Source organism: Rhagoletis pomonella, unplaced genomic scaffold (assembly GCF_013731165.1).
Source record: "Rhagoletis pomonella isolate Grant_MI unplaced genomic scaffold, Rhpom_1.0 Rhpom_scaffold_01133, whole genome shotgun sequence".
Classification (NCBI taxonomy): Eukaryota; Metazoa; Arthropoda; class Insecta; order Diptera; family Tephritidae; genus Rhagoletis; species Rhagoletis pomonella.
In genome coordinates, this window is record NW_023459687.1 from 1 (window position 1) to 21225 (window position 21225).

The 21225-nt window shown below is 34.8% G+C and overlaps 1 protein-coding gene across 2 annotated transcripts; it reads left to right on the top strand.

The window, feature by feature from the left end:
- Positions 1 to 1531: 1531 nt before the first annotated feature.
- Positions 1532 to 19218, top strand: LOC118751970 (mitochondrial basic amino acids transporter-like). Of its 2 annotated transcripts, XM_036486798.1 has the most exons (4): positions 1532 to 2179; positions 14167 to 14257; positions 17867 to 18328; positions 18394 to 19218. In XM_036486798.1, exons 2-4 carry the CDS (start codon positions 14224 to 14226, stop codon positions 19023 to 19025), a joined length of 1128 nt encoding a protein of 375 aa, XP_036342691.1. In that variant the 5' UTR covers positions 1532 to 2179; positions 14167 to 14223; the 3' UTR covers positions 19026 to 19218. The 2 variants fall into 2 exon arrangements, with proteins under 2 accessions (XP_036342691.1, XP_036342692.1); XM_036486799.1 differs by lacking the exon at positions 14167 to 14257.
- Positions 19219 to 21225: the final 2007 nt, after the last annotated feature.

Below are 21225 nucleotides of genomic sequence, written 5' to 3' on the forward strand. Positions count from 1 at the left end.
TGTTAACACAAATTTTAGTTTTGTATTACCAAACTATGAAAAAGCATCTGCGACGTGCAGACTGAAAACGTATTTGAACGAAAAACCCGCCCAGCAAAAATCTATTTAAAGTAAACAAGCCCCCCGCTGCATCCCTTTTTCAGTAGTTTCGAACTAGTTCAAAATGCGCCTGATGAGATCTAGTTCGTTCTGCATCCCTTTTTCTATAGTTTTGAACCAGTTCTAAATTCGTCATTTTAGATATAGATTTCTAAAATTGTTTTTTAAAAGTACCACACATCGCTGCTTTTGAACTGGTGGCGATCTAGTTACTATCGGACGGTTCGTTTTTGTCGATAAAGATCTAGTACGGAACTACAAATTTGGTTCACCAGTTCGGGGTTTCCCTACAGGGCCGTGCTGTGGTGTTGATGGATATTCAACATTAAAAAGAAAATTTATATGTCTGAGTGTAGCTGAGTGCGCAAAGATGCTTGCCACAAGTTGTTGATGTCCGGAGACGATCGGGTTCGAATTCCACTGCAGGCAACATGCACATTAATTTTTTTCTTTAGTTTTTGTCTTGATTATTCACTTCACGGATGCTTTTTCAGTACGAACGCGGTCATTTTAATATGCGCGTAATTGAATTGAATATTTACCAATATACAGTACTTTCGTTGACGTTTATAGTAAGATCAATCATGTTTCTATTTGATTTTAATATTTTTTCCCCTCAGTGTATGCACGAGGAAGTTTTTTTCTTAAGTTTTTCGTTCAAGGTCCATTACGTTGTGGCAGCAAGTTTGAGTTAACCGTTTTTCCTTCCAGCTTTTAAATCATTACGGCTTTCAATTACGCGTGAAGCGCACCAGCAAACACTTACTTTCACACTGACACCTACAATCATGCGTTGTAATTTTCCACTATCAGTTTTTGGAAAAACAACGATCGATGATACTAACTGACAGCTGAGACGGCATCCATAGGTCGTGCGTATGTATAAGGAAATAAATACACTGTAAAAAAATTATGGAGCATTTCGGAGGTGTTCATGAAATGCATAGAAAATAAAAGGCGAAAGAAAAGATAAAAATTATGATATATGCACTAAGAAATAAGTAAAATAAAGAGCTTTCAGATGTATGCTTTTCATACATAATATCTTATCAATTCCTTACCACAGAAAGTGAAAACACATAACTCCAAATTGTTGATAGACATTTTTAGAAATTTCTGATTACGCACGCAGGCGTATTATACGAGTACATATGTATTAGATGCTCTTACCCACTGATAACCTCAAAATTCGAACCAAACATGTAAATAAATTATGATTGTTGCTATAATATAATATGTATCATAACTGTACGTTAATTTCTATTTTTCGCGGATTATTTCTTGTGATTTCTGATTTCTAATTATCATTTTTATTTTTGCTTACAACACGAGTATTTGTGCTCTTCACTGCTTATCAGTTAAGCGTCAAAGTGAGAGTAAGTTTTCTGAATCTATGTAATTGAATTGGGTGCGCAGCTTCAATTAGGTCTGTGGTTCTGCAGAGCTAGCGATTAGCCAGTGACTTTAAGTCGGGTTGGAATATTGCTAACAAGCGCTCATACATTTTTGATTTTTACTTCTTACTCAATTGTTTAAAAAACACAATAGTGAGATGGCAAATATTTTGTTTGAGCTCGGAGCCTTAAAACGCATTTAAAGTTTAGCGTTCTCACTCTTTGTTGTTGTGATCTTGAAGAAAAATTAAACTAATCTTAGTTTTCTCCAAAACAATTTTCATACCAAATAGCGTTCAGAAAGTTTGTGTTATCAGTTTAATGCGGAATATAATCCAGTGATAATTCGACAGCGTAGTTTGTGCATTGATTTCAAAAGTCAGTAAACATTATTCAGAATCCGGCTTTTACGTAGAAAGGTTTAAATTTTGTTCACCTACTATGAAATTAATTGTTTGTGCGCACATGGAAACGGTCAAGATTGCTTCTACTGTGATAAAGTGGAAATTGTGCAAATAAAAAATATTAATAAATAAATAAAAGTAAATAAATAAATAATAACAAGCTCTAAATTTCTAAAAAAAAATCTATTTCTTCTTTTTGCAAATAAATAAAACAAAAACAAACAAATATAAAAATCCTTGTAGCTGCTTACTAAATACTGAGATCGTTGTGTAGATATAAAGGTAAAACAATATTTTTAAGTTATCTTCAGGAAATTTTACCAAAAAATTATATATAGATACATACATATTAGAGGTACACGCCGCCGAGCCACGCCGCCGCCGCCGCCGCCAATTTTTGTCATTCCTCACGCGCCGCCGCCGAGTTACGAAAATATCGGCGTGGCGGCGGCGGCGTTCGGCGCCTAAGGAATTTTGTACAAAATTATCATGATGACATTGAAATACATCGTTTGAAGGAACTAAATACTACTCGTTTAAAACACACAATTTTTCGAAATGAAAATTACTTTTTAAAGGAGTTTTTTTTTGCATAATTTGGGCCACAAAGAGCGTAACTCAGAAAAAACATAGTAACATATTTTTCGATCGAAAGCGTTTATTGCAGTTAAATTAGGGTCGAATACTGGTAATCTAACGATTTTTTCTGCAGTAGACAACTCTTTCCAATACTACAACAACAATAAAGTTACAACACATCAAAAACTTTAACGCCAATATCTCATAAAGCAGTTTTAACCGAAGCAGCTTCGGTTCATCTAGCTCATTCCATCTAACTCCTCAATTATTAGAGATAAAACAAAGACAAGTTGATTTTCCTAAGTATTTTTTTTTGTGTATTTGAAACAGACTTTAAATAAAGAGCAAACACTTTTTTTTGCTAATTTTTACATTCGTAAGTTATTTTATTCTGGGGTCCCACATACGTATACAAGTAGTAGGTGGCTGTGTGAAAATTACGTTAGCATTCCTTAATGTTGGTCAAACCCCAGGAAGGTGGTTTTGCTCCCTCGCATCGCAACGTTTTCTACAAAGGGTTTAAGTTCCCCTTTTTGGTAAAAGTTAGTATTATTTTTCATTACATTCGGTTTTCCTTAGAAAAATTTGGCACTTAATATTTTGGTGGACATTTTAACCATCTATAGGGTTGCCAGATTTTGAAACGGAGAAAGGAGTACATTTATATTTTCGATAGAAAAAAAGCAGTACATGACATAGAAAAAGAGTACAATTTTTTTAATTTTTTGTGCAATTTATTGTTACAAATTACCATTAATTAGGTACAAACAAACAAAGATATCTTAGAAATCTTTTTCAAAGCAACAATATATGTGAAAAATAAACAACTATATGGTTTGGCTTTCTAATAGGGACGATTGTTAAAGAGATGGTGATCGAAGGGAGAGTGGACGTGGCACCTTTTCCGACCTTTTTGGAGAGGGCATGAACCGCCATTGACAAAAATGTTACTCCCGACCACCTAGGGCCCCTACGGGACCCCTTACAAAAATTGCCAAAAGCCACAATTTTCACTTGCGACCACAGTATTTTTGCGTAGAATTCGGTTCTCAATGACCGCCCTTATAGGAAAGTTTCCCCAACTAAAAATCTAAAAACTACAAAAGAATTCCTTCTTCCTGAATGTATGACCATTTTTTTTAATTTAAGCCTTATAATTAATTTAATATTTTTCTGATTTTTATACCCGAGCGTCCTGCCCCTAAGGCTATGCTTACACCTTTTCACTATCACACTTAACTTTGCTTACTAAGTAGTGTTTGCCACAATATGAATGGCAAAGTACAGTTCTTTATAGATTTTGTGTTTTTTTTTTTTGTTAACTTTGTAAATATTTTACCTTAATTTTATTAATTGGTTTTAAAATTTTAATCCTGATTTGTATTTGCCAGCTTTGGGAGATAAGTACATGCGGCACGAACCTCTTTTTCAGGTGTATTTTTTCTTAGATTTTGTATAAAAAAAAGAAAAAAAAACCTGTATAGGGTTGGTCGAATGAATGCCCTCCTAGTCACCAGTTTCTAGCCTTTTCGATTGCTGAGTATGAGGCCTTATGTTGGACAAAAGACGGGGTATAAAGGACCCAAATGGGGGAAATTAGCCTATGGTTACAGAAGATATGTAGTAAAGTAACCGGTAAACCCAAATGAGGGGTAAAATTTAAAAACAAATTAATAAAATTGAAGTAAACTCTGTGGACAAATAACAATAAACTACTTTTTCGCAACAAAAAAAACTGTGCAACCGATATTATTTTACACCCTGTATATGATAAAATATTAATAGCTGGAAAAAGGAGTAGAAAAGAAGTACAAAGCTAATAAAGGAGTACATTTCCAGATATTTTTTTTTGGGAGTATAAGGGAGTACATTGCAATAAAAAGGAGTACGTTTACTCCTAAAAGCAGTACGTCTGGCAACCCTAACCATCTATAAGCAATTTTTTTAAACAGGGGGTCAAAAAGACCCATTATGGTTCGAGTTTATGGGTTAAACTTTTGGAAAAAAGTAGACCAACCTTTTTTTCAATATGTAATCCGCCAAAAATCGTAAGAACTCCGTAATTTAACACAACGGTTGATAAGAATATTGCAAAAATTTATTGATAGCGACATAAATTATGCCAATAACTTAACTTTTAAAATTTTTTATTTCTTTGAATTTAAATAGTACATACGGATCTGTCCTGCAGAAAAAAATTATCAATTAATAAAAAATAACCCAGTTGTAGTTAGCTTTTTTGCGGGATTTCTATAAAATATATAACTTGTAGTTAACTACAAAAAGATAGCTTGAAACTAGTTGACAAGTAATGCAGGAGTAATGAAGGAGATTGTTTTCATTAAACGCGTTTTGACAAACGCGTTGAGGACAAGTAAAAGGAAGATCGGAATTTCATATTATCATTTTGAAGTTATGTCTGACGGAGTTCGAATATGGGACCACCTACAGCAGAATATGAAAACAAATATGAAATTTAATAAAGTAAATAAAAATAAAAAGTAAATAAAATAAAATAAAAAAAAAATATTTTGTTTTTCCTATTGATATTTTATGTCCAAAAGTAGTTAGTTACAAGTTAGTCACATCTAATGCAGATGTAAACCCTTGACTATTTCGCGGCCATCGCCATGGAAATATAGTTAGCTTTCGTCAAAGAAAATATACAGATAATAAGTGAATTTTAGCTCCTTCCTAATCAACTTAAAGTTAGCTTATAGTTAGATACATTTCCTGCAGGGTGTATATGTATATATATACCTCAGACCTTCTTCTGTTCGTCCATCGTAATTTAAACTTAAAACTAGTTCAATGAATAAATTAAATAGAATTATAATCTGAATTGGCATGGTGAATGCCTAACGCTGACGAGATGACATGATAAGATTAGTAGCCTAATGGCTCTTTGGAATCTACCTCATGGGCAGTAGCGCCGGCGTTTCTTTTTGAAGTTGACCACACCGCCGCCGCAAGGCCTGTCATATGTATGTAAAATTGGCCGCTGTGGTGTAGTAGTAAGCAGTGCGCGCTTCCACTCCGCAACGCCTGGGTCCAAGTCCTGGTCAAAGCAACATCGCAAAAAAATATAGAAAAAAGGTTTTTTTCTTAACAGCGGTCGTCCCACGGCAGGCAATAGCAAACCTCCGAGTGCATTTCTGCCATGAACAACAGCTTCTCATAAAAATACAATGGCCGTTCGGAGTCGGCGTAAAATTGTAGATCCCTCCGCTTTGTGTGACAACATTAAGACGCACGCCACAAGTCGGAGGAGAAGCTCGGCCACACACTAATGTGTAAGCGCCAATCTATTATTATTATTTTATAAAAAGAACTCTTTAAATGAAATTTAAAAAAATCAAACATTTTTCTCCAAAAATTTAAACTTTTTAATCTACATATATCTTTTCAAGGGATTGTTGTTAGTATAAATTTTGAGTAAAATTAGCGTTCTTAAATTTCGAAATATCGAAGTTTCAAGCATTTCTGAAATTTACCGTTATAGAAAAGTGGGCTAATTTTTTTCAGATTTCAATCATTTTCAACGTTTTGCTTTTATGTGGCAAGCACAATAATCATACCGAGTTTGGTACAAATTGATCGAACGGATACTCATATATGGTCATAAGTGGGCTGGGTCCCGCCCATTTTCCAAAATTTTATTATAAGCGTATTTTTGCTAAAGAATTATTGCAAACATCAACTTTGAATACATTAGCTTCAGTATTTACTGATTTATCGAAGCTTTCGAATTTCTATAAATTACCGTTATATGGGATGTGGGTTTGGTTAGTGTCCGATTTATAAAATTTCCAGCCGTTTGGTATACTTTGTCAGGACCAACTGTGCCAAGTTTGATATAAATTGGTGGAGCGGTTCTCAAGATATACACATGTAAGTGGGCTTGGCTACGCCCTTTTTCCAAAAAATTTATAATATTCTCATTTTTCGCTTAAAAGTTATTGTAATGGTGCATTTACATGGTATTAATCTGTTCATAAGCCGTATGAATTATCCTATAAAAGAAGCACCAACTCTATGAAGAAATGAATGAAAGCGATATATGTTTAACAATTTTGACTTATATATTTGGCAAGTATTTTTTTGTAAACCACAATTTTTTTGTTATTTTAAGGCCTTATGGAAAATTTTAACAGAAATATTAACAAAAACCAACAAAACCAACAACCACATGATCTAGTGAATTGCAGCGGAAGAGCTGCGCTTGATTTTAGTTGGCTTAACAAGTGAAATAGTGGAAATAAGCAACAAGAATTAACAAGGCGAACTTAGCATAGTGCGTAGGCAACTGGCTGAGCCAGTGGGATCGTCGGTTCGAATCCTACTGAAAGAAGTCTGATGAGGAAATGTGGTGATTTCCGAAATAGCTATCACTTCTACCATTTTTTCAATTTATTGTTGCTTTTCCACAATAATTTTCATCAAAAAACGGTCTCAAGCTCAATAAAATTTGTTGAATGTAAACAAATAAAATAGAATTATTTTTTGCTTGCTTCGAAACTAAAAGCTTTTTTTTTTTGTTAAATGTGCTTTAAAAGGGACCTACTTCAATAAAGCCTTGTGGATTGCTATTTTTCCATATTTGTAATGCTTCCATTTAAACATCTTTCTGGAAAAACAGTTTTTTGTTCAGAATTGCTTGTTTACGAAACGTTTGGCATAAGTTTAAATCATAGCGATGCCCTTTTCTTCCGTTTCTCAATGGATTTTTTTTACTTGAAAAGGCACCAAAATATGTAAGCAATACTTCTACAAATCGTCGTTTAAAGTACAAAACCGCGCATCAAGAAAATGCAAAACCTCGTAAGTGAGCTTGCCTAAATTTTATAGGAGAGTGTAAAACTTTTCCTAATTAAAAAGGGTTCTCTCTCTTAAACTTAATTGCCTGAGGGCTTGATGCCCGAAGCTTCCTTCCGGTGACAAAATATCTTTTTTGGCACAAATTTCAGTTTCGAGGTTTTGCAGAACCACGACAAAGGACAGTTTTACGCCGACTCCGAGCGGCAATTGTATTTTTATGAGAAGCTGTTTCCATCAGAGAATACACTCGGAGGTTTACTATTACCAACAGAGGGGCAACCGCTATTAGAAAAAATGCTCCACAGCAGCCGCCACTTTACATATCGATGGCTGAGTAGAAGATCGACCTATCTCGGCAGCCAGTTCGAAAACGCCCATCTGTGTAGAGCGCATAGGAAAGCTGCTCTGAATAGCAAAAAAAAAATTTTAGTCGGATTTACTAGAGCGCGTCAGATTAAGGGCCAATTTCAAATGAATATTTAAATGGCACTTAAGTTTAATTGTGGATTGTTGTTTAAATGCCATTTTACTTTCGTTGGGTTTCGGATCAACTTTGTTTAAATATGCCCAACAATTGGCAGCACTACTGCATGTTCCTTGAAATTGCTGTTGCATTTGCTTGTTTGTTTACATTTTGTGCTGAACAGCTGATTGTTTTTTGGTGGGATTGATTAAACAACCTACCAATCAATCTTGGTTGTTTGGTACAAACACAGGGTTGCATATCTCATATTTAAATTGCCAATATTGGCCATTTAAGTGCAGATTAAATGTATGATCTGAAAATGAATAGTAGAAGTTAATCAATTATCTCTACTTGGGCCTAAGGAATGGTGGGTTAATTAAATAAATGCTGAAGTGTCGATTTCAATAATCTGACGATTTGATCGTGAGGCAAGGGATTGGGAGGGTCGCAAACTTGCAAACGTAAAACGTTACGTTACGTATATGTATATACGGTTATGGTTATGGTATGTTACCACTAATCGGGCCTTATTTCAATTGTCTACTGCGGCCCATCCAAAGGAAGTCTGATGACAAACAAAAAATTACTTCTACCTTTATGAATTGTTGTTGTTTTACCAAAAGAAATTTTCATAAAAATGGCTATAAGCTCTACACATACAAGATTTTAGAAAATTAGTCTGCCGAATAGTACTAGCAGAGGTTGCTTTGGGCAAAGATCGTTATTATCTGCATATGTCAATCAAGCACTAAGTTATTTACAGTTATAGGCTTACATATGCAGAGAGACACGTGTGAGTGAACTAGACATTTTACAATGCCAGTCACGATGCAGTCGCATGTTTATGGTATTGCACAATTGGCATACGGCTTCAGTTGTTCATATATAGCCTTTCTAGATATAAATCAAGAAAAATACGAAAAATTTGCGTAATCGGTTGATTTTAACGCATAGCTCCCATGCAAACCTAACCTCGAAAAAGCCTTAAAAACGCTAGTATTTATATTTATTAGTATATAGAAGAAGTTTTCAGGTAATTGCAGCTCAAATGGATTAGATCCTGGGCATATAAATAATTGGTGCTATATCACGACACCAAGATCGTTGACGAAAAAAAAGCCGCAGTCGAATGAATTAAATATTAAACGGTCAAAAATGTCAGTTTCTTTAAATTAAATAATTACATATGTGACCTGGTCTACGGAAAGGGAGCTTAGGTGTCAAAAAATCAATTTTCACTTTTTGGTTGATTCGGATGGAAGATGAGATGATTTTCACTTTTAACAGCTTTTTCACAGACAACTTTTTTCGCACGTAAGCTCCCTTTTCGTAGACCAGGTCACATATGTAATTATTTAATTTAAAGAAACTGACATTTTTGACCGTTTAATATTTAATTCATTCGACTGCGGCTTTTTTTTCGTCAACGATCTTGGTGTCGTGATATAGCACCAATTATTTATATGTCAAGCGTTATACAAGGTTAGCATTAATATCACCGATGACATTTAAATCTTAGGTGGATTTTTATATCAGAATCTCATTTTTGTGAAAAGTGCAGATAGAGGGTATAATTGAATATAAGCCCTCGATATGTAATTATAAATAATAAAAAAAGTATATTGAAAAACCCCTTAACCCTCAACAATATCAAATTGAGACCTGTATAGTATTTTTGGTTCTTTTTGGTTTCAATGCAACAACGAAAAATATTTCAAAGTAACAACGAAATCTATCATTTAGATTAGATGATTAATGAGGAAAAATATATACTCGAGAGTTTCATGTTAATGGCTAAATAGCACCATCCTGAAGGGGGATGGAATTTTGACCGCGGGAATTAAGGCCGCCTTCTTATTTGTTTGGCGGCCTATTTTCATTTTTTGATTGCGGCCTAACTTCACTTGCCAAAATAAATTATTTCCGCGCGGCCTAATTTCTTTTTTTCATCGCGGCCTAATGTCACCTGCCAAATGAATTATGCCCGCGCGGCCTAATTTTATTTTTTGATCGTTTTTCATTGGCACAATTGAATTATCCGCATAAAATCACAAATAAATTTTATTTTCCATTTGGTCGACAAATCAAACCACAAAATAAAGAAAGGTGTTCTTCTTCGGCAACACAGAAAGGAGAATTCTACTTAGTGAGGGTTATAATCACTGAGCGCGGCCGATGGCCGCCTACGCAGAAAGGTGTTCTCTATATGTATATCAAATTAAAGGTAATAACTTGTACTTTCTAAATAATATAAATTTCATTAGCATTAATTGTGCATTTCTTTTGGAAAAGTTTATTTATAAAATTTTTTTTTGGGTTTTTTTGCTTATGCCCCCGTGGCCTAGTTTCATTTTTTCATCGCGGCGTAATTTCCCTAATCAAAATGAATTATGCCCGTTCGGCCTAATTTCATTTTTGGATCGTGGTCTTAATACCCGCGGCCATAATTCACGGAGCCCGCCCTGAGGACACCTTTTTTTGAGTTTAATATAGTGGCATATTAAATAACATGACATATGGGTATTTCCATACGTCACATACTTGCCAGTCGTACGCTTCAATGAGATACAAACAATGAAACACATTTGTTTTCTTTTACGTTTTACGTACCCTTTTATAGCGCATAATTAGCTCTATATTTAGCTGAAAAACGTAAACAATCGAACCGCATGGTCCTTAAATATAAACAATTAAAGAGAGTGTCGTTACAAGACAAAAAAGCTGATTTTTGCTTTTCTTACAAAATCGCAAAACTCTGTGAATTGTGGGCTTTCCATAAAACTTGTTTTAATATGGTTTGGAGTAGAGATGGGCACGGGCCGGAATATTTGCTGTCAGCACGAACTCGTGCGGTCCTGGGCGTTCAGTAAAATTTCATAAAAGCACGAAAAGGCACGAAAAGGCCCGTTGCTAATACTAAAAATTTAGATGAGCTTTTGTTTTTATACAAAACATAATAGTACATATTTAAAAATCTTTTGATAAGAGAAAAGCAAAAAAAGAAATATTTGGAAACCGATAGAAAATATATGATACTTAGTAGTTTTGTTTACATACATATCTGTACATAAAATACCTTCCACTTTTTCTACTTCCCAGAAAATATATTATAAAAATATAATAATAATAATAAAATTTGATGTAAAATATTGATTCGGCCCGTGCCTATCTCTGGTTTGGAGTAATTCTAGTTTTTTTTAGAGTTTTTTTTGAATTAATGCAACTGGTTTACATGTTGCTTTTACAACCCCAAGTGTGAAACGTTACGTGACGTGGCGTCACATGACATAAATTTCCATCGTTATATTTTTGTTAATATTTCTTTTAAATGAATTTTTAACGCAAATAAAACATGCATTTTAGGGCGAATAACTTCAGCGCCAATTCAGAGTAAATTTTTAGGAAATTTACGATTTATTATGTTTCAACTGCATACGCCAAATTCGAAAAAAATCGGACCATAAATACGGGTTTTCAAAATATCTCGACCTTGGCGCCACCTAGCAAGACCATTTTACGCAAAAATTTGTCTACTTACATAGCCCGTATATATTAAAAAAAAAACAGACATATGCATACAGACATATTTGTTTTAATTTTTTTATATATACGTATATATGTACATACCAGGGATGTTGCGAATATTTACCTTCGCATTCGTTATGGGAATGATTAGCATCATTTTACACATTCGCATTCGCATCAAATGATACGAATGTTTTGCAAATCTTGTAAAACCATCACAAATATAATTTTTTTCGCTCATGTTCCGTTGTACGCCGCGACGCACAGTGGGACGTCCCCATATAAGCTGCCGCCGAAAGTAGAAACCGTACTAGAAATTCGCTGAAATTTCGTATATGCGTTGTTCGGCACTTAGGAATGAAGAAATGTGGAAAATAATAAAATTCAACGCACTACCACGCCCACAGCTCTTGTGGGCGGAAATAGTAAATGTTATCCGATTTTGATAAAATTCAGGGCATATGCTGGTTTTAACGAGAAAAGCTTGAATCTCAAAGATCGTCAAAATCGGTTTACATTATCGTCCAGTAATTCTAGAAAAACAGGCGCAAATTAAAAAAAAAAATCTTTCTGATGAAATGCGGTTTGCCCTGGTCGTCTAAGCCAAAATTTTCCAACTTGGCAGATAATAAAGAATTTTTTATTACGGTGCCCACCTCCTACACAACCTTTTTGCCTCCAATTATTAAATTTTATGAATTTTGGAGAAAATGAACAGGCACATTTATTTTATTTCTAAAGGAGTTCCTATTTCTTCATTTTAAAAATGACAAAACGAAAACATTTACAATACCTGCATACTAAATTATGTGCACGATATGTATTTACACTGAAACTTTCAATTTTAACTACATTTTATACAAAAAAAGCTGAGCTGAGGCAAGCAGGACTCTTGCCATCGAAAACGGATCTCGTCCAGAGGGGCTGAATGTTGTTTGTGATTAATAGATTGGCGAGTCATTCTTTCATTTCCACTTTATATCGCATATTATTCATTTTATGTACATATCAGAGTCTTTCCTTTCAGCTCTACAATACAAATTCAATAAATTTTACAGGAGGTGGGTCTATAAAAGGAACTATTTGAGATATGACACGCATATTTAATGTTTACTTATCCAAAGCATAATTTACCTCGCTTCCTAGGTCCTTTTTAAATATCCCTTTTTAAAGTAAGCACTCAAAAAATTTTACACTCACAAAATTATGTAGAATTTCAAGGTAAACTGTTTTATACATTTCAAAAGATTTATAAAAATGTTAAGCAATGTTTGACCCCAGATATATTCAAAAACTGCTCATTAATCAGATTGGTTTTTTTTTATATATCTGTACAAGTAGAAAAAAGTAATTCAAATTACTTGCGACAAAATCAAAATTGTTTCTTACAAATTTATTTTTTCGCATTGCTACTACTTTAAGCTCGTGTCATGATTGCAAATTTTTATCAAAAATTATTTTTGGTTTGAGTTAGCTGGATATTTTGCTATGCATCTGCGTAATTACTTATTCAGAATTCGCTAATCCGTTTTAACTACTTTTGGCCGCTGTAGTCCCATAGTGCGACGTAGATATATGTATGTATATCGTCGTTTAAAGTACAAAACTCACACAAGCTCCTGGCTCAACCCTTATCCAATCGTCTTGAAGTATACTAGCCAGAAATGCGATTGCTTTATAAAAAAGAAACCCCCTATGCAACTTCAGATACGCGGTTTTGCATTTTGTTTATACGCGGTTTTGTACTTTAAACGGCGATATGTATGTACGTATGTTTTAAATACGTAACAAGTTGGCCAAATGTCTTCTTATACTGCATCCGTTTCAGTTGAACTTTTGTTTCCGAGGGGTCAATGCAATAATATAATACGAAGACATATCTACTGGCTTGTTGATTGTCTAATTCCTCAATTTCCAACGATTCTCTATTAGTGTACAAGAACTCACTCATACTTGGCAATGATCCCGAAGCCAATTTATGCCATCTTGATACGATATGTCTACTACTTCAGATATGTATTAACTGCTGTCAAGGTTCGTCGGTCTCTTAAATTCACTTGGACTTGTTGACCAATCTACTTATGTTAATAATGAAGCATTTCAATAAGATTTAGAGACATTGTCAAGAATATAATTATGCCTATACTGCCTCGACCTCCAACAGAATTCTAAGGGCAGTTGATGCAGATTCACATTAAGCGCATCGGTAGGACGTGACTTAATTGCTCCTTTAGCACCTGTATAAGCTGCTCGCTGAACGCTGTTTAGTTTTTTGGTGTAGTATTTCTTGTCCAGCGCTGGTCTCATAATGGCTGTATAAATTCAAATGCCCACTTTTGACTTAAGTCTCGAATTTCTACTGAATATCCTTTTACATTTATTATAGGGCCAAGTGATTTATAGGGTGAAAAATTATTTATTTATTATTTATAATTTTATTTTTTTATCTACCATGGAGTCCAGCAACTCCTATGAGTGCCCATTTTGGTTCATATCGTTGTCCTCTGATCGCCGTGAGGGAAGTTAATACTGATCACGTTTTCTTAATAGACTTCCTTCACCTGTATTTGTTCATATACTGGTATTATCCTCTCTTCTAATGAGACTTGCTTAAAGCAATGAAAACTTTGTTTGTCTAGTGCAGATTTTAAAAGTAAAGTATTATACACAGTCAGTTTGTTTGGGTGACTTTTTCGATTTTGTAGTATGGGGAGTCCATTTCTGCACTTATATTTTTCTTAAAACTTCCACCAGAGGCCGCAAGATTTAAAATGGTTTCTGGTAGAAGTGACCCGCCCTGATGTTCATCCATAATATTCATACATATTTGTTCCGATAGTATTAAAAAAATATCCTTTATACAACATTTACTTCTTTTCAGGCTCGTTCCGAGGGTGTACAACATATAGTTCCTGTAAACCGAACACAGATAGCGAGAATGGCTTTTGATTTTGTTGCGGGTTGTCTTGGTGGTGAGTTGAAAAAGCAAATAAAAAGATAGACTTCACAACGAGACTACGATAGACCCATAATGCAAGGCTCACTACGCTCTGATTGACCCCTGAGTTGTAGCTAGAGAAGTATTTAGAACGTTCCAACAGCAGAGCCCGTGAACGAGAAGAAACCAAGCGAGCGGAGTATACATAATTTCTTTCAGTGGGGCTTGCCGCTATTTCAGCTTTTATGATTAGAAAAAGATGTCGAAAACTCCGAACTGGTTGATTGGGGACCTTAAATTACCAGGGCTCTTTTATTATTTATTCGTTAGGTTACTCAATGGTTATCTAATCGGTATTATTTGCCCGCGTACTCATATGTAGCGGCAAGCTTCCTTCTCTTCCTTGAACGACTTTAACATTGTCCTCCGAGTAGAAATACTTAGATGTCGTTTTATATACCAAACTGAGCTGGAAGGCAAGCGTCGAGATAGACTACACAGCTTTTTACACATGCAAAAAGATATTCCTACGGTGCACAGTGGGGCAAAAAAGGTTGCTGTGAACAAATGGATTTCGAGAGCTTAAATATGAACCGACTTCAAATTTCTTTTTTTTTTAATAAGATATAATTAAATTTCGCGTCAATCTATCCGTGCCGCTTTTTTTAGAAAAGGTCTAATTTTTTATTTATTTATGTTGAAAAATGAAAGAAACAAAATTTTTACGTTTGAATGCTTCCACTTTTTTGGAAAATACTTGAAATTAATTTCAAATGCCTGCAATTATTTAAAAAAAATTCTCACATTGGAATGTGTATGTCATGCGAGAAATTCAGTTTGTACGGGAGGAGCCACGTCCCCTTTTTCAATAACTCCAATTTTTTCCCATGAGTTTGGCGTTGATATTATATATCTCTGTACTAAGTTGCAGCACTCTACGATGAATACTTCAAGAGATATGTTGTGTGACAACTTCAGTTTGTATGGGAGGTGCCACGCCCCCTTGATATATCGAAATTGCTTTTCATCTATTATCATCCTTGGACAGTCCGGAGTCGATGTCCAAAATTTCAAAGATATCGGTAGAGCTGATCTCGAGATTTACGAACAGAAAAAAAAACCAAAGAAACGGCTTTGAAAAGAAATACGTTTTGTAATTAAATGTATCCTATAGGAAAATATTTATGAATATTTTTTTTAAAGTAATTTCAAATATTTTCCAAAAAAGTGGAAGCATTCAAACGTAAAAATTTTGTTTCTTTCATTTTTCAACATAAATAAATAAAAAAATAGAGCTTTAAAAAAAATCGCCACGGATAAATCGACGACAAATTTAATTTTCGCTTATTTAAAAAAAAAAAAGTTACATGAAATTGGTTCATATTTGTGCTCTCAAAATTCATTTGTCTACAGCAATCTTTTTTGCCCCACTGTTCGGAGCGTTAGGAAGTTGACCAGCACTAGAAAAACAATACAATGTCAATCAGACTATGTCTATACTACCTAGATGGATTTCAGGAAAAACTTTCTGCTAAAGTTTATTTCTAGACGTGATTGGATTAAAGGCAGGATAATCGAGGAGAATATATTTGGCCGCATTATGACAAAAAATAATAACGAGGAAAGATATTGTTAGGTTAACAGCCACGATAACGGGCAGCGTTGCCAGGTTGACGTTTTTAACGTCATTTGGACGTTTTTTGTACCCTGTTGACGTTTGGATGTTTTTTGTGTAAAAAATTACGTTTTTTAACCTCTCAGTAATTTTTCTTTGTTACTAAATCTTTTAAGTAGAACTGATTTTGAATTATTTTCTTAATAAATCTTTACAATCTTTGTGTTTTGCTGCAGCTGCTTCCTCCAAAGGTTTTTTTTTTTGGATCCGAGGACTAAGGATCCTTTGTTTAAAGGCTGGTTGTGTAAACACTTGAGGTTACGAGGCTTGCTGTAATGATGGAATTGCACCATAAAAACCAAATCAGGTAGAGCCGATCTATTGCAGCAGGCACGCTCGCAAAAGCATCAAAAAGCTGTGCAGCATAAAACGTCAGAAAAAAGTAGGCGACTTCTTTAAGACTTTATTGAAAATGTACTGAACGCAAAAAAGACTGAAATATTAGGTCCATTCAATAACTTTTCCAGTAAGTACTTGCAGCGAGAACGTAAAAGAAAAATAGAGAGTAAAATTAAGAGCAAGAGAAAATTTTCAGAAAAAGTTATTGAACGCAAAACTAGTAAAAACTTGCAACTTAAGCCATTTTGACACTTTCTGACGGTTAAGTTTTGGCGCGCAATTTTCTTTTTAATTGGGAATAGTTCATAAGTCATAAAAGTAAAAATATATACAATAGTTTTAAATTTTTTATCCATATTTTCATTTCACTAATTATGTTTCATCAAATCATCCTCTTAAACAGTTTGTTTACATTTGAGTTTGAAACGTAACCTTACTTTTGGACTTCTGCAAATTCCTGCTAGTAAAATTTTTACTTGCAAGAATTTGCAGCTCTCTCGGGTTGTTACGCTCTCGAATTCGCTCCCTCTTGCAAATAGTTTGGGTAATTGAATGCATTTTCAGTAAAAACTTGCAAGTACTAGTAACAATTCGTAAGAATTTTTTGATATTGAATGGACCTATTGCTATGCTCCTTCTTAGCATAATGTAATTTAGCATTTTCGACAACCGATCCCCTACCCAAATTTCTACAAGAAAAAAAAATTAGTAAAAAACAACGCGATTATTTAGCCCCTTTAAACTTACACATTGTTGCCCTGAAATTTAATGGGCTAAAAAACCCGAATAGAAAGTTAAAAATCTAGCTGAAAATTTGCAGATTGTTTATAATTTTTGCACAATTTTTGCGGATTTATATTTTGTTTGTTAATTACCTTGGCTTTTATGGAAAAATAATAAACATTAAATAAACGAAAGAGAAACAGCCAAAATCGATCAAAATGTTGATGACTTAATCAGCTGATCACAAGTGTATGTATAAAATGATTTTTATATTAACGATCTCAAACCAGTTTACAATGAGTTTTAAATGTGCTCTGTCGAAATGATATTTTAATATGCCTTACGTACATATCGAGCCCTAACCGCCAAAATAACGTAAGCGACATTTTTTTTTTCAAAATTTTCTTTTTGATGCAGAAATGTATCTAGATGCTCTAGGAATTAACACAATAAAAGTTTAAATAAGAACACTTTTTTGTACATTCATTTGAAAAAGACGTTTTTGGGTAGGAAATTACGATTTTTTAGACCAAGAGGGACGTTTTCTCATGCTGAAGACCTGGCAACACTGATAACGGGCATTGGCCATTGCCGAACATGCGGCCGTACAACCCCCGGTGCCGTAGCGGCAAGCTAGAGGAAAGTAAGGAAACGATGCTCTCAGCAATAACTGGGTCCTGGGCATGACCAACCAAAGACTTTGGAGCTATGGACTCCACTAGGGACTAGACGATTCTTAATGACTTAACTTTCATTTCATCTACGGTTGATTTCTTAAGTTTAGGCAATCATCTACACAGGTCTTCTTCGTATTTATTAGGGAAGCTGACAGTATCTTAATAATTAACGGATTATTTATCTTCAATAAAGCTCTAATAAATAATATTCTTCTTTCAACTTTTTTAGGATGTGCAGGCGTTTTAGTCGGTCATCCATTCGACACAGTTAAGGTTCACTTACAAATGCAAGATGTTAAAAATCCGGTATACCGGGGTACATTCCACTGCATATCAACTTTAATTCGAACCGATGGTGTGGGCAGTTTATATCGAGGCATGTCCAGCCCACTGATGGGCATTAGTGTTGTAAATGCCATTGTCTTCGGTGTTTATGGCAATGTACAACGTCAAATGCCGGAGCATAATACATTACATTCACATTTACTAGCCGGTGCGGTCTCTGGCTTTGCACAAAGTATCGCCTGTTCGCCAATGGAATTAGCTAAGACGCGTATGCAACTTCAACATCTGAATCCGAAAGCACCTCAATTTCAAAGTCCATTCAAATGTATAAGGCATATAATAGCTACAGACGGGTTTAAGGGAGCATTTCGTGGATTGGGTATGACAGCGCTGAGGGATGTACCAGGTATGTACATAAATTTTCTATTCACAAATATAAAAAAATACATTTTCACCACAATTTCTTCACAGGTTTCTCCGCATACTTCGTCAGCTATGAGTGGTTAATGTCGTTGAGAGAAAAGCCAAACGTGGCGCATGCTCTTATTGCCGGCGGCTTGGCCGGAATTGCCTCCTGGCTCGTGTGCTACCCCATAGATGTGATCAAAACTTTATTGCAGGCAGACGGAATGCATTCAGCGCCAGTGTATAAGGGGGCCTGGAACTGCGCGGTAAAGAATTATCAAAAGGATGGTTTACGCTTCTTTTTCCGCGGATTCACATCGACCATAATAAGAGCATTCCCAGCGAACGCAGCCTGCTTCTATGTGGTTGCGTGGATTTTGGGTTTGGCAAAGCATACCAGCTTGAATGTGGAATTACAAACAGCAGATCCATTGGCCATCGCAAGTGTGCATATAGCAGTGGATATGCCACTCTCCTATCTGCATAAGTACGAAAGAGAGCGGCAGGAAGTACGCGAGAAACGTTCGACTATGGTGAGAATATTGCAGACATTGGGTGCATTCAATGAAGCTGTTTGTCAATCTGATATTGAAGAGCTGGCATCCGAATTCTATCCCGAAAATGATAATGATTTTAAATATTATGTGTTCGAGGATGAACGTTTGACAGTGAAAGAACATTTTGATGATAAGGATTAATGTTATATGGTTCGTAATACTTAGCTGACTAAATGTATGTATGTACGAGTGATATGTATGGATGTATGTTTAAAGAACACACTTGGACATACATAACTGTGCATATACAAATACTTAGTGCTAAAGCATAAAATCGTCGTCTGTAGGTAGGAACTATGTAAATTAATAAATTTGTTTTAAAATAATATTTTAAGTTTTTTATAAAAGAAGGCATTTATGTATATACTTTGGAAGATTTTAGTGAAAAAAAGGGGAAATAAATAAAATAAAATAAATTATTTTAAACTCCAAATCAATACCTTAATAACTTAAACTTTCATTTCGAAAATAATTGTAAAACAAATTTTTTTTTTCGAGTCTTCCTCGATAACGAATGGGAAAATGGATAGTATTCGATTCGAGAACTGGGCTAGGCCATTCTCCAGCAAAACTGAACCTTCGGTATCCAATGCATTTTCCCTTCGTTGTGAATTCGAAATCCAGCCCATTATCGAATTAAAATTTTAATGAGAGAGATGGTCATATAATGCTCTTTGAGGATGAACTGGATTTCACGTTCTCTCTTTTTTTCCAAGCCATCTCGGATGTATTTCCAATATACGTTGGAAAAGTAAAGGTCTAATTATGCATATTTCGCATAGCTTCGCACAGCTAATTGTATCAGTGCAATAAAAATGTAACTTAAGAAAATGTGAAGCGAAATGTAAACTCACAAGATCGCTAAGTTTTTAAAAGTTCTGCTAATTTCTGGCTAATGGAATACATACAAAGTACATAGGAAATTACAGTTTGAAGTTTATGCCAGGGACGTGAACCGGATGAAAAATTTGGTCGGTTCGGTTCAGCGGTTCGAACCGTTTTTGCACTTTTGGATTGGTTCGTCAAATACTTTTTTACATATCTTCTGTAAATATAGGCTGATTTCCCCCATTTGGGTCCTTTATACTCCGTCTTTTGTCCAACATAAGGCCTCATACTCAGCAAACGAAAAGACTCCGAACCGGTGACTAGGAGGGCATTCATACGATCAACCCTTTTTTTCTCTTTTCTTTTATACAAAGTCTAAGAAAAAGTACACCTATAAAAAACGTGAGTGCCGCATGAACTTATCTCCCAAAGCTGGCAAATGCAAATAAGGATTAAAATTTTAAAACTAATTAATAAAATTAATGTAAAGTATTTACAAAGTTAACAAAAAAATACTCTTTTTCGCAACATCTATAAAGGACCCTTTTATTTTTCAAAAAATCTGTGCGACAGTTATTATCTTACGCCCTGTACTTTGCCATTCATATTGTGGCAAACACTACTTAGTAAGCAAAGTTAGAAAGAAAGAGTTTGGAATTCTTTTGTAGAATTTAGTTGGGGAAAATTTCCTATAAGGGCGGTCATGGAAGAGGCGGTGAGCGAAGGGGGAGTAGGCGTGGCACCCCCGACCACATAGGCCCCCTATGGGTCCCTAGGGATGCCTTAGAAAAATCGCCAAATATCACAATTGTGTGCCACGCCCACTCCCCCTTTGATCTCTTTAACGACCGCCCTTATTGGAAAGCCAGCTCATTTAGTTATTTATTTTTAACATTTATTGTTGCTTTGAAAAAGATTTCTAAAAAATCTTTGTTTATTTGTACCTAATTAATGGTAATTTGTAACAATAAATTGCATAAAAAGTAAAAAAAAAAATTGTACTCCTTTTTTAGGTCCTGTGCTGCTTTTTTTTCTATCGAAAATATAAATGTACTCCTTTCTCCGTTTCAAAACCTGGCAACCCTAGGGCAAATCAAGGTTTGGAATGTTATATAATTCCGATGCGTTCTTATTAGCGGAGCTCTCGTATCTACCAGAAAAGCACACTGTGTATTGTTTTTACAATAAAAAACAAAAATGATAGAATACAAGATTGCGCCCATCAGAGAGAATTTTTGAGACGTCGCATTGGTGCAGAAGAAGAAATTTTGCAAGAAAAACGTAAACAAGTGGCACAAGTATGACGTCATACAAACAGCGATTCTGTCACATTCACTGAGAGCGGATGCCACCTTTGTTCTCTATATCATATACAAAAACACTACATGGTATTTCTAAAGTAACACGTTTCGGTTTCTGTGTACATCGAAAATCAAACACATTTTGCAGAGTAATTTTATATATATGTATTTTTTGTATTATTGAATAAATTTCATCGCGAGAAAAACTATCG

Coding starts and splice junctions, on each gene's coding strand:
- LOC118751970 (XM_036486798.1), top strand. CDS start 14,224: ATGGCTTTTGATTTTGTTGCGGGTTGTCTTGGTG. Junction 14,258..17,866: donor TGTTGCGGGTTGTCTTGGTG/GTGAGTTGAAAA, acceptor CAACTTTTTTAG/GATGTGCAGGCGTTTTAGTC. Junction 18,329..18,393: donor AGCGCTGAGGGATGTACCAG/GTATGTACATAA, acceptor ATTTCTTCACAG/GTTTCTCCGCATACTTCGTC.